The 14,753-nt window shown below is 36.5% G+C and overlaps 1 protein-coding gene across 1 annotated transcript in view; it reads right to left on the bottom strand.

Annotated features, from left to right (window-relative positions):
• Positions 1-10,955: 10,955 nt before the first annotated feature.
• mesh (sushi domain containing 2 mesh) overlaps positions 10,956-14,753 on the bottom strand; it is an 85,376-nt gene continuing 81,578 nt past the window's right edge. Inside the window, exons 20-21 of the mRNA XM_069840104.1 lie at positions 13,738-13,897; positions 10,956-12,222 (exon numbers count right to left, since the gene is read on the bottom strand). Coding sequence (XP_069696205.1) covers positions 12,138-12,222; positions 13,738-13,897 — 245 coding nt within the window. The 3' untranslated portion in view covers positions 10,956-12,137. The remainder of the gene's footprint in view (positions 12,223-13,737; positions 13,898-14,753) is intronic.

Raw genomic sequence — 14,753 nt, 5'->3', positions numbered from 1 at the left:
TGTGATCATTAACACTTAATCTCAGGACTTTGTAAAACTCTATTTCAACGTTACTTAGCTATTTCAACGTTATTTAGACAAAAAAAATCGTTGATGTAGACTAAGAATCGAACTCGCACTCTTCTACACGAGACGCAGAAGTCTTAGCGTCTGAGCTATTGAAACGGCATGAAAGCTTTCCTTTCTGTGCGGAGTATCGATCTAGTCATGAAGATCCATTGTCGATTTAACTACACGATTTATGTATATAATTATCTTTTATTTACGTAATATTATCATATTTTTTGCCGTTTTTTGAAGTGAATTTCGGAACGATGCTAGTAACAAACCAAATAGCCTGAATCTAAGTAACTCAATATTCGTTATCTTGTGTATCAGTGCTCTGGTCTCTGATCATGCGCAGTGTTTTACATCTGAGACTTAGGAATATTCAATCGTCTCATTATTTTCCAGGGAAACTGTACATTGCAGAATAAAATTGATAAAATAGCTTAGAATCATGAATAGTGACATTTTTAGAGTGTAAGAATTCAATGCATCTCAATAGGTCATCATATTTTATGTTTTTTTTTATATGCTCCAGCTTCAACCATTGAAAGCAGTTCATAGGTTTTCACCATTTGTTTAGATATTCTATGCATAATATCGCACATTATTCAATATTCATATTAATTCTAGTTGAAATGCGAAATGCCGGACATTTCAATTTTTTTTAATGCCTGCCGGGCAGGATAAAATGATTAAAAAAGAGGACATGTCCTCCTTTTGCCAGACGGATGGTAACCCTAATAGGTATGGAATTGGAAATCCGTTCCCTGGTTATGAGAGTAAAGTCGATAATGGCTTAGACGCAAGTACAAATGTTATACAGTAGGCTAGGTGAGAAAGTAAAACCTTAAACAAACATTGGTTTCACACTAGATCATGATGATATCATCTCCTTTGGAGCAGTCGGCAAAAGGAACAAGTGCCTTTCCTTTTCCGCATGTTTGAGTCTAGTTCTAATCTTCCCAGTTATAACTTATGTTACTTACTTATGATTTAATATTAGTTCTTTTCAAACATTTGGCTTGGCTTGGTTTTTATGTGGGCTCAACCCGGGATATGTTCAAACACGTAGGCACGATTTTCATCCTTATATGCAATGATTGTCCAAGTTCGACAGATAGCCTGGGTGACATTCCTGAATCCGACGCTGACGGGTGGGCCATCCTGCTTCAGCCCTAATAGAGCCAGGTCCCATTTCGCGGACGATTAGCCTGATAAGGCCCAGGGGTCCGGAGCCCCAAGCCCTTCCTAATCAGCCGACACTGACAGGTGGGCCATCCTGTCTCAGCCCCTGATAGAGTCAGGTCCCGTCCGCATACGAGTAGTCTGATGAGCCCTAGAGGCCCGGAACCCCAAGCCCATTCTACATCAGCATCGGAAACCCATACCACCTCAAGACTTCACCCCAACCTATTTTTACTATTGCGGATGATAGATGAAATGAGCGGTGAAGTGGAGAGTGTTGGTGTAATGATAGAGGGAAACGGGAGTACCCCGAGAAAAACCTTTCTGCAACGTCTGTTTTGTCCATCACAACATGACCGGGAATCGAACCAGGGCCACTTGAGTGGAAGGCCAGCACACTAGCACTGTAGCCACAGATGCGGCTTTCAAACGTTTATTGTGGTATTTTGTATTTCTTATTTCGTAATTAAGGTCTTACGATTCAAATTATTACAGCACCACGATTATTGTTCATGAGCCCCATTACTCAAAATCCGCAAGATTAAGCTCCGATATAACTTCGTGAATCATCCTACATAATGAAACGTGCAGTTCGTTGTTCAACATCTAATTGATTTTTCAGAGCTTTCATGTAATTTTGTCCGATATGAAAAATGAGATTTGGGAAAGTGGCAAGCCTATGTAATATCTTTCATGTTTGTGCATATGAAATGAATGTATACGGTAGATAGAGAAAAAAAATAATATGGTAGGAATGGAAACTCCCTTCATGTTCATACGACCCTCAGTACATGCATTCCATTCACGCCAAATGAAATTGTAATAACCTGTTATGAATATAATTTTGAAATGAAATTGTAAATAATAAAATATATTCACAGCATTTGTGGAAACTTAACAACCGCTCCATGGGAACGGCTACATGAACATTGTGAGTAACAAACTAGAGCAAAATGCTACCTTTGCAATATAATAAAATATACTAATGTTTTTACTCTGAGTGATTGTATTTAATACAAAGTCCTGAAATAAGCCTTTCTTCTTCTTTTGTTCCTCTGGTTCTCATTATTGTAGCTCAGTCAATAAACAGAGGTTATATAATTATTTCCAAGAAATAGTCCGCCCAGGCATCCTGGGTTGCCAAAAACACAGAATAACACACATATAAGAATAATAACGATTACAGTAAAATAGTTGAGTCAAATTGAAATGTGAACTAGGAGCTTAAATTTAAGAAATAATAAATTTGTACATATATTGTAACAATCACACACAAACGGATAGAAAGAGGGGTGGATTATGGTATTCCGTATAAATGATTTTTCAGAATTGCCACAGACCCTTTAATGCTAGAAGTAATTACTTTGGAATGATATCATGGATTCCAAATGTTTTGATAGTGTTTACAGTTGATCGTGGGATGGTGCCCCTCGCTCCGATCATTAAACCATGTACTTCCCAAGTGCCTTCCATCTGATATTTTTCTCGAAAATACGGAATAGTAGGCTCATAAATTTGTTGTTTCTCTTTGTTGACCTCAGATGGTTGGGTCTGGCTCATCTCAAATCTAACAGTTGGGTCCAGTATAAAGCCTTTACTATTAGTCTTGTCTAGAGCCACGATGTCTGCTCTTCTAATTCCGCCGCCTTCAAACACAACGCAGTGCACCTCTTAACGGACCTCGAAGGATCTTTTTCTAAGGGCTTGTGCTATTAGTTTTCGGATGTTATGATGGCGTGAATTTCTCAGGAGTTCTCCATGCTGACAAGATCCTAGGACGTGTGCTAAGGTTTCAATCTCGTTGCAGTATCTGCAACGGAAACTGTCCAAAGTGGTATTGTGTATTGTGTATGTCCTCATTTTCCAGAATCAAATGAATTCTAGCTACTATGATAGTCTAAGTACCATATTTAAAAAATAAAACTAGTCTCGTTTTTTTTTCTTATTAATAGGCCTATATAATTAAAAAAGAGGTGTAATTACTGTGTACCAGCATCAAATCTTCCACAACAGCACACACTGACTCATTACCAGTACCAGTACACATTTTATACAGCAACCAATTTAACTTATTTTATGTACCGGTAACTTACTGTAAAATAAAATGTGCGCAACTATCTTTCTCCTCGCAGATTGACAAACATTCAGGGGCGGCTCTACAATAAGAACTACAGAGCTGCAGAACCGCCATTTAAATGGACCTGAAAAAATTAAAAATGTAAACGTGCTTTTATTGTAATCTAGTTCATTGTTTCATTTATTTTTCCAATTCATTCCCCTTCGATTCGAGATTTTACTGTCTGTAGGAGCCTTGAACTGCTCGAGAATTTTAGCTGTAGTGTACTTTTCGGATCTGTGATCGGCAGTTCCAGAAGCTCAACGTAGGGTAGTCGGCAGCTTAAAACTGGTTTTCTTCACCGTCCCATAAGACTGCATTAGAGCTGCAACCGAAGCAGCTCTCTCCAAATATACAAAAGAACCATCAACACCCTCGTCTCTTTATGACCTGCATTAGAACACATAGGCTTCTGGACTACTGTATATCATTACAGTTCCAGTGTGTTATAGTACTGTGGGTGGTGTGATGTGATTAGGCAGTGTGTCTAAGGAAATATTTTATATTAAAAATGAATGAAATGAAAACTAATCAACCAACCCTTTTCGAAATTAAAAGAGAAATTGCATGTTAACTTAAGAAATTAGGACGTCCTACACAAAATTTAAATATTGAAATTTCTGGAAAAAGTCGAGGAAATCATGTAGCCTACTAGTCATTTTAATACCGATATGTGTAATGGAAACGATTGGTTTTTTGCTGCGCTCATGAAAACGCTTTCTCCCCACCTGTGTATTCTGTTTAGAGGAGAAAATACATGGACAAACACCGGAGTGAAGGATTTAGTTAATTTGACTTAAAAAAAAAACTAGAAAAGCTTGTGGGGCACATCTCCACGGTGTAGTGCACGGATTGTTGAGTACAATTTCGGGTGCACAGTCAACTTCGAGAAGGGGCTGTAATTACACGCGTCATCCGATTTAGATGCAATAAACAGTATTCGTTTGCTAAATAATACACTATTTTTCATGCAGAACTGCCAACCTTTGTAACTGTGGGCCGTTACTGCAAACATTCCATCTTTTACGAGTGTTGTTTGAAAAGTTCATAGCCTAACAGAAATTAAACTAAAATTATTCTGAAATAAGACTTTTGGGGAGGCCAAGACGTAGATGGGAGGATAATATTAAAATAAATTTGAGGGAGGTGGGATATGATGACAGAGACTGCTCAGAATAGGGACCAATGGCGGCTTATGTGAGGGTGGCAATGAACCTCCAGGTTCCTTAAAAGCCGTAAGTATTAAGTATAATCTTTATTTCTCAAAATAATCGCCCCCCCCCCCTGAGATTCACACACTTGGTCTGGGAGAGAAAAAAAAAAAGCCTTCTGCTGCTGCTATAACCTCCTCATTTGACGAAAATTTCTTCTAGGCAATTGAGTTTTGAGCTTCGAAAAAAAGAAAGAAGTCTGATGGTGCAAGATCTGGTGACTATAGGGGTACATCAACAATTCGAGCTATAGTTTGTGTAAGTATTTTAGCAACTGCGATTGCAGATGTGTGAGCAGGTACACTGTCGTGAAGAAACAACACTTTCTTCTTGAGAATTTTCTCTTTCAGGTTCTGAAGGAGATTTGAATAATATTCTCCAGTTATTGTTCTCCCCTTTGCTAGATGTCAATCATGATTATCTCCTTAAAATCCCAAAACACGGATACCATGACTTTTCCAGCCGATTGAACAGCTTTTGCTTTCTTTGGAGGTGGAGAATCACTGTGCTTCCATTGTTTGGTCAAAGTAGATTATCCACCGCCCACTGATAGGTTAAACGAGCGTTGAGCGATTTCCGCCGATTTTGGAATAGACACAGACTCACTTAGGTTAGGTTAGGTTAGTTTAGGCTTTTATTATACCGTCAAGATGAAGGTGAAAGTGATTGAGTGTGATTTTTTGTTTTTTATGTTGGCAGTTCAAGTGCGTCGGTGTCTTCCAAAATCGGCGGAAGTCGCTCAACACTCGTTTCACCGCCTACACAAGCAACAAGTTACACTAAATGTTTAGGATTAGTGTAAAACTGGCCTATATCTCCTATAGTGGGCGGGACATAAGTAACATTAACCACCGATAATGTATGGTATGTGATTTGAACCTCTATTGCGGGAAGATTGTCTGGTCGATGCTTGCTACATAACTACCGAGTTACCAACACTACTGTCCCGGTACATATTTCAGATATCTATTCAAGTGTATGCCTATGAAACAATCTACAAGCCTAATTTTTGTAATTACTTTTTGGCTGATAATATTACGTAACTTACCTTCCAAAATGAAAGCAACCTGTAGAATATCATGGGAACTAAATGATAATTTAGTCACATTTTCAATTCATTTTACGAAGACACTAAATAATTGTCAATTCAACGTCTCAAGAAAACTTCGTTACACTGCACATATCAAAACTGCTTGAAAGTTTCACTAAATCGTCCATATACCGGTAGGCAAACAATAAAATACTGTACTCCCAGTACCGCTACAACATAAAGTTGAATTCTGTTAGTCAACTGTTTTGCGAAAGAGATTAACATCATAGATCAGTCTCAAGTCTTTAATATTATTACCGCTTTATTACTGGAAGCACCAAGCTATTGATGTAAAATATACCTCAAATATTACTGGAAGGCATTTCCACAACACTGCAATTTATGAATACACCTTTAATGTCAATGTTGCCAGGCCTACTGATTTTGCAGTGATCTCATGCATTTTTTATAAATCTACTGATCTATTTTTGAAAATCGAAAAATTAGACAAATGTACTTCCACAGCTTATTTCAACAAAACCTTTATCGAAATGCTATATGAATGGAAGTCTTCTTTAATGCATTAACCTACAAGCTGCAGGCACGACCTTAAAAGATTGTCAGAGTTCCTATTCCCTTAAAAAAACACGCATAGAGGTACCACAAAACATACGAAATTATTTACGAGCGCACTACACATCTATCTCAACCACATACAGCACCAAAATCACTAGCCACTTCACTGGCTAGTAATGTCTGACCTCCTTCCTTTGATGTGTTAAAGGTCACCAGCCGGTTTTCTTAAAAGTTTTCTGAGTCCTATTCCCTTAAACAAGCACGCACAGAGGTGTCATAAAACGTGCCGAATTATTCTTAAATTATCACTTAGTTGGAAATGGTTTCTCCATTAAATTTCCAAGATTCGAATTTTCACATCAGTGCGTGTGACAATAGGCCTAACTGTTCTCAGAAAACTCGAGTATTAAGGCTGGTTCACAATAAACCGGGAACGAAAACGATAACGGGAACGAGAACGGAAATATTGTTAAAATAAATCTATTTAATGTGACCATTCACAATTAACTATTGTGAAAGCTAACATTTAAATACATTTTAACATTTTTCCGTTCCCGTTCTAGTTGTCGTTTCCGTTCCTGGTTTATTGTGAACCAGCCTTTACTCGACCAAGGCCAGTGGAGTCCTGCAGCCTGGAACCTTGGCGCTACTGCTCCTGCGTTCGTAATACCGCATCGAGATAGTTCACATTACACCAGCAGCTCCACTTGCCTTGGTCGAGTAATAACAATGTAGCGGAATAATATTACAATTCCCACATGCTTTCCTTTACCCACGCTGCCTCAGAAGACAATTGTTACCATCCGAAATTAAAATAGGCAATACTTATAGTAAGGCTTTGTTTTAAATTTATTCACACACGCTTTAATATTTATTTATTGTTTTTTTTTTTTCTTGTATGGAGGAGGAACCCAAAGACATGCATTGTGTTACGGTACCATTCCTATTCTGTGAATGATTGGGTAGCCGAATAACAGCGCTCTTGTACAAGTACAGCACACCGCACCATAAACTTAACCTGGACTATGGTATGGATGATATGTGAATTAATGATGGCAAAATGAGTCTGAGGTCCAACGCCGAAAGTTACCCAGCAAAATTCTGCTTTAATTGGTTGAGGGAAAATACCGGAAAAAAAAACCCAACCAGGTAACGTGCCCCAATCAGGATTTGAACCCAGGCTCGCTCGTTTCATGGTCAGACACACTAACTGTTACCCCACAATGGTGAACTTGTGGCTAACGGTTAACTACCGGTGGACTTGAGTTTGTTTTTAATGTTCTGGTACACACAATTGCAAAGACAAAAGCCCCAAATTCATAATTTGAGTCAGAGTTGTTTCTGCCTTGCGAACTATTCTCGCGTGTTATGTTAAACCCGAGCGTTTAAAGTCAGCAGAGATCGAAACATTTCATTGTTGTGTATGCAATACAAGCATTGGTAGGGCTATGCCGCAGTAGGGCTAGATGATTGCAGAAGTAATCGCAAATGGTTTCAAGCTTGCAGCCATTGCAGACATATCATATACCTGTCCTGACTGCCTGCACACATGCACAGGAAATAGCAAAGCAATATATTATCAACACTTCGAACTGTATTGTGGTTTTTGTTTTAATTTTGTTAACACAGTATTAAAAAGCTAGAGAATTTTGCGTTGAATTAAGATTCTTCCTTTCTTTAAAAGCTACTTTTTTTAACTTGCAAAATTGAAGAAGCGACAAATTTAACAAGTGGTTCGTATGGATCGGCTGAATGACGCCACTGGCTATAACATAGACCAAACTTGTCAATTGATACCTTTAGGCGCAAGCGCACACTCAGTGTGCCTGTAGCTCTCACCGGCAGATTAGACGAGAGCATACCAAAGAAAGGAGTAGTCTCCTAATCAGGATTAGTGGAAGTCATAGGTGTGGTGTACATAATATGTGGGTTACATGCAAGAGAACATACGGTATATTATTTAAATGAGAATGAAGACTTTTAGTTTTGAGTAAAGAATATGGTGGAGTCGCATAGTGCAAAAAAAAAAAAAAGCATATCACAAAAATGTCATGTCGAAAGACATTAAGAAATATATCATGAAGAAAAGAAGAAAAATACTGAAGGTGATCACAAACTGGAATTTAATAAAGAATTGACTTCTGATGTAAGTATGCATATGAAATTAATTACGAATTATAGGCTGTTAATTTTCATTTCTAATTTTTAAATATGAATCATCTCCTAACAGTTTACTATGCACTTTCCTTATTTTACAGACAGCAATATTTGATAAAAAAAATGTGTGGGATTATCAGTTAGCTATAAGATGTCCCTTAAAATTGCACAGATGTGTAATCCTCTCTCTGATACTCGTCAAAAAATTACTTTCATACTCCATCGGCAAGTCTATTGTGCTATCAAAAAAGGAGTGCGTTATATGGCAGTAAAATTTTTTTAATAACCTCCCTATAGATATAAAAATCAAACTCAAAACATAAGGGGCCCTATTCATAGACATTCTTAGCGCGGGCTTTCAGTGGATGATCAGCGAACTAACGTTTTACGTATTCATAAACCAGTGTTAGCGATATGGTATGATATGAATCCTGTTTAGCACGCTCGTAGCGCGGGCTAGCGAAATGTCTATGAATAGCACCCAAGATTATTTAGAGTCAAATTAAAAAAGTACTTAATTTCTCATATCTTGTATTCTGTAGGTGAAATTATGACATTAAACAACACTGCATGAATATTTCTGTCTTGTATTAAGTATTGATACAAACCTTTGTGTTGTACTGGTAAACTGTGTTGTAAAACTCTTCTGTATATATTTCACTAGACTGTGAATATAATTAAGACTTTGTAGTAGTATTAAGATTTTCTTGACATATTCCATATTCTAGCTGTGAAGCAATGTACGTATACCATGGAATGTAAATAAATACAATACAATACAATACACTTATGATAGTCAGCAAGTTCATACAAGCAGACAACAAACATATTAATACATTGTCAGAATGTTCAGTCCCATCTCCAATTAGAGAATCTCTTAGAGCCAGGTCAGAGACTAATGACTGTATGATCAAGCAAGTCTATAGAGGTACTCACTGTGAAAGTCTGCAAGAGACACCGATCCATTGAGGCCTTCGATTCTGGGAGCTTGTAGAAAGAAGGAAGAATAAAGGAAATACTCATATTTCAATATCTCCAATATTTATATATATTTTTTCTTTTATTTTTTTAACTAAGTATGCATAACTGCAAATTCTTCTGCATTAACTAATACAAGAATATGTTTGTTGCTCCTTTGGCAGTAATAATCAAGTAACTTGTAATTACCATTTTTTTCATCTTCGTTTTCCTCTTTCTAATCATTTCTGTCGCCAATGCCACTGCCATCGTCGCTGTCACTGCCACTGCTACCACTGCCACCACGACCATTATCATCACCAATAAAAAGCTAACAAGACTTGAATATCGTGTCAGAAATTAGTCATTGCTCAGGTATAGATCAATGTCATTCATATAGAGCAATATAGAAACTAATCTTTAAACATGAGGACAAACAGGAGAAGTTGAAGGCATATACAAACATATTTCAATAAAATTCAATTTTTTATCTAATGGACACGAAGTAGGTGGATAAATTCAAATATCTTGGAGTAACAGTAACAAATATAAATGACATTTGGGAGAAAATTAAACGCAGAATAAACACGGAAAATGCCTGTTATTATTCGGTTGAGAAGCTTTGTCATTCAGTCTAGTCTCAAAAACGCTGAAAGTTAGAATTTATAAAACAGTTATATTGCTGGTTGTTCTGTACGGTTGTGAGACTTGGACTCTCACTTTGAGAGAGGAACATAAATTAAGGGTGTTTGAAAATATTTAATATTTGGAACTAAGAGGAATGAAGTTACAGGAGAATGAAGAAAGTTATACAACACAGAACTACACACATTGTATTCTTCACCTGACATAATTAGGATCTTTAAATCCAGATGATTGAGATGGAAAGAAGATGTAGCATATTATAGATTTATTAATTTGTCCTACAGAATAATATCTATAATATTGACAATTAATATTTGAGGAGAAAAATTCGTGTACAGACATATGCACTGCAGCTATGAGAATATTATAGATTTATTAATTTGTCCTACAGAATAATATCTGACAATTAATATTTGAGGGGAAAAATTCGTGTACAGACATGTGCACTTAACTGCGGAATCCCAGCTAAACAAGTCACTCAACTGAGTGCGCTCCTAATATAATGGCAGTTGACATTGGACATATACGTCAACATATATGCCTAACTTGGAGTCAGGCCACAAAGGGAAACACTGAAGGAGGAAGGTTCGGTCCAGTGCTGTGGATTGAATTCGGCGTATCTCAGTGGTCAGAGCACTTGGTACGTAGAACAAGGAACTGGGTTCGATCCCCAGCGCCGGAGCGAATTTTTCTCCTCAAATATTAAGATGTAGCATGTATGGCAAATCCAGAAATGCATATAGAGTGTTAGTTGGGAGGCTGGAGGGGAAAAAGACCTTTGTGGAGGCCGAAACGTAGATGGGAGAATAATATTAAAATGGATTTGAAGGAGGTGGGATATAATGGTAGAGACTGAATTAATCTTGCTCAGGATAGAGACCGATGGCAGGCTTATGTGAGGGTGGCAATGAACCTCCGGGTTCTCTAAAAGCCGTAAGTAAGTAAATAATGGACAGGAAGTTGTATTTCAAGTTAAACATAATAATTAAGAGCAATTAGGTTGTATCTAACATTGTCAGGATGCGAAAAATTAACAAAAAGATGAAGAGCTTTTATTTCTCACCCATTATCATCTTGACAATACCACACATATCAAATACAAAATACACAAATAAGCTTTGTACCACATTTTGTAATAAAGTAGTTATGGAAGATGATATGACTTGAAGTATGCGAGTTAAGTGCGAGAAAATTCAGTCATCTCAATTGAATATTACCATATTATTTTACTCACAAACAAAGAACTTTGTGTTGCAGTGTTTTATTAGTATGTGTCTTTAGCAGATATATATATATATATATATATATATATATATATATATATATATATATATATGTATGTATATAGTCGACAAAAAATTATCTCTCATTACGACGACACAGAAATTTCTAGTAATGTGTATAAGAAATGATGAAGCTGAGGAAATGTGGTTAAGTATGGGTTCTTAAGGAGAAATAAATAAAATAGGATGAGCATAATTTGTGACTTTTAAATCAAGATTAAACATTAACCATCACTTTTGTAACAAAACCAAAACCATTAAGTTACTATGCTTAAATATTCACTAGTCATGATGTAAACATGATTAAAGTCTCGGTCTAGCCTTCCCATGATGAAACCTCTTTCAACTAACGAGCTAATAAAGCTCGAAACACAACGAAGTAACAGCTACTTTTCAAACTGTTCAGGAGCTTCAAGATAACAGTCCTATCACTGAACTATCGAGAGAAGGCTAAACATATGTTATGGAGAAATTATAACTTCTTTAAGCTAGGGTACAAATGAATAGACAGATCTAGCATTTACAAAACAGTTGTCATGGAAGAAGAAAAACGAATATGTACATAACTCTAGTTTAAATCATATTTATCAATGTAAACTTTTGCATATTATTATAGATATGCAACTAATTTAATCTGATTGCTGCAGGTGAGGGCGAGTATATCAACTTGTGTTTTTCTTTTCTTTTTTAACAAAGTCCCCTGATCAATTTTTCAAATACATAATCAATCTATCTCATATCAAAAAGCATTTTCAATCATTGCTTTTGTTTTTACTGTTGGTATACCAGTACCTATTAACTCCATCAGTCATTCTGAACAACAACAAAAAGTTCTTTGTCTTTCTCGCACTTCTGTTACCCACACAGCAAATCATAAAAATATGAAAAGGATTATAAAATTTAAAATAATAATTTACATGTGTCTTGCTTCAATTAACTTCCGTTTCCTTTTTCTGTAATGCGGACAATTCATCTGCGTCAAGTTCCTTCAGCATGGTGAGGCGTGGCTCCAGCCTGCAACATACCCGTTATAAGAAATGTTAGATAATGTGGGCTCTATGTTCAATATATACTTTAATGCGATGAAACTATATATATATATATATATATATATATATATATATATATATATAATTATTGTACTGGTACACGATTATTCATGGCTTCGATCTGCAGGTTACTATACTGATATAATGAGGTAATGAACATTTTCAGTATAAATAATTGATTAAATAGCGATCTTACTCGTGTTAATTATGTAAGCATGTGTGGCTTACAGCTATTTCGGTGTTGCTTGACACCATCCTCAGAGCCTACTAGATCTCGGCGCTATCTTAACTTCGCTGCCTGTTGTGTGGGTGCGTTCGTGTGATGAAGAGTTGTGTCAAACAGTGTGTGTGTTCTGAAATTGATCTGTGTGTTGAGAATTTGATTAGGGTGTGTTTTAGTGTTTCTCTATATTCCAATTCTATGCAGGTGTTTGGCCAAACAATCATGGCCTGTTGCCAATCACCTGCATAGAATTGGAATATATCAATCCCCTAACTGCCCATTGTGCAACTCAAACCAAGAAATGGATTCGGAACACCTCAAAATCTGTACTTCAGTGGCTGACAATGATAATATCTTTGAAAAATATTGGAATGCAAGAGGTCAAATGACTTTATTGTCAAATGCCTGGCATTAGAAAACAACAACAACATATTTCATATTGTTCTAGTGTGTTGAGTTTTTGGTTTTTGGGTTGTATGTGTAGGATTTCTATGTCTGTATTTATGTTATTGTATGTGTGGTTAGCATTAGTTATGTGTTCGGCATATGTAGATGTATTGTGTCCTCTGGTTATTGCTTTAATGTGTTCTTTGTATCGAGTTTGGAATGATCTGCCTGTCTGTCCAATGTAGAAACTGTCGCAACTATTGCATGTGAGTCTGTATACGCCTGTGTGGTTGTATTTATTTGTTTGTGTTGTTTGTGTGTTGAGATGTCTTTTTGTGTGTTTTCTGTTCTGTATGCTGTGTTATATTTCTGTTTTCTGAATGAGGATGCGATCTTGTGTGTGTTTTTGTTTTCGTATAATAGTGTGATGTATTTCTTGTGTTCTTGTGTTTGTGTTGTGTTTTGTGTGTTTTTGTGTTTGTTGAGTTTTTGTTTTGTCTTCCTTATGATGTTGTCTATTATGTTTGAGTAAGATCGCCATTTAATCAATTATTTATATTCAAGTGTTAAAAATAGTGTACGAAAGATTCAACATGGATTTTCAGTATCCATTATGTCTCATAGTTTGTACCATATCTATGTCTGATTACTCGTATTTACGTCTATCATATGTGGAGACTAAGAGGACCTGTTCTTGAGCACAAAACTATGAATGAAGGAATGAAAATTTTCTGATGATGCTATAGTTAGTTGCAAAATGAGTGCTCTAAACGTTTTAAATAGGCCTATGCATATCTAAACAGCTCAATTTATTTTGTAACTTCAAGCTGTTCACAAATATTTAAAATTCAACCACAGACATGCACTCACCTGGGTTGACGGCCATCTTTAACGTCATATCTATCCTCCTTCTTCTTTTTGACAAGAAGCTGATAGGCAACACAGACAAGCCCCAGTAGAATGGGCACGAGGACAGCTAGAACAATGCCAGCTGTAATGCCAGCCTGCCTGGACGAATACTCCTGCTGACCTGTAATGCCAAGTTGGTTAACACTGCAATGATCTCATAGCAATAAAAAAAATACTGAAATATGCATGCAAATATAACAAGCTAAAATATGCAATTACAATTAATATAGTTAATTATAATATGTTAAGACAACACGACAGTGAGTTTACCTTATTACCTAGTGCTGCAACATCTAATAAAAGTGTTTCTCAGATTTCATATGGTAATCTTGTAGGTTTGTCACTGAAGAAAAATTTTTTAAATTATGGTTTATTTAATGACGCTTACAATTGCCGAGGTATATCAGCGTCACTGGTGTGCTGGAATTTTGTCCCACAGGAGTTCTTTTACATGCCAGTAAATCTACTGACATAAGCCTGTCGCATTTAAGCACACTTAAATGCCATCGACCTGGGCTGGGATCGAACCTGCAACCTTGCTATACCGACTGCGCTACCCAGGCTGACTTTACTGAAAGAATGTTTTCAGTGTTTTACAATGGAAATGTTCTTTCTTTGTCGCAAGATGTTAGTATTAGTCATATATTACAGGGGAAAACAACAGAGTTCCCAAAATTAGGTTAGCTACTAAATTAGGTAATCCTAAACTTAAGCTACAAAGAAAGAATAACTCACACATAAACAGTTGGCACAGTCAAATGGGCAAACTTTGAACAGTGTTTTAACTTGGAACATTATCATAGGGTATTTTCGTTTGTCACAGTGGCAGCATAATCTTCACTTGTTACTTTGTTGTGCAGCATATTGGTTCTATTACAGTTTGGTGTTACTGTGACAAAACGAAAATACCCTATGATAATGTTCCAAGTTGAAACACTGTTCCAAGTTTGCCCATATGCCGATACCAGTACTGCAAA

This window comes from Periplaneta americana, chromosome 11 (genome assembly GCF_040183065.1).
Source record: "Periplaneta americana isolate PAMFEO1 chromosome 11, P.americana_PAMFEO1_priV1, whole genome shotgun sequence".
NCBI classification, from domain to species: domain Eukaryota; kingdom Metazoa; phylum Arthropoda; class Insecta; order Blattodea; family Blattidae; genus Periplaneta; species Periplaneta americana.
This window is presented reverse-complemented; position numbering and strand designations above follow the sequence as displayed.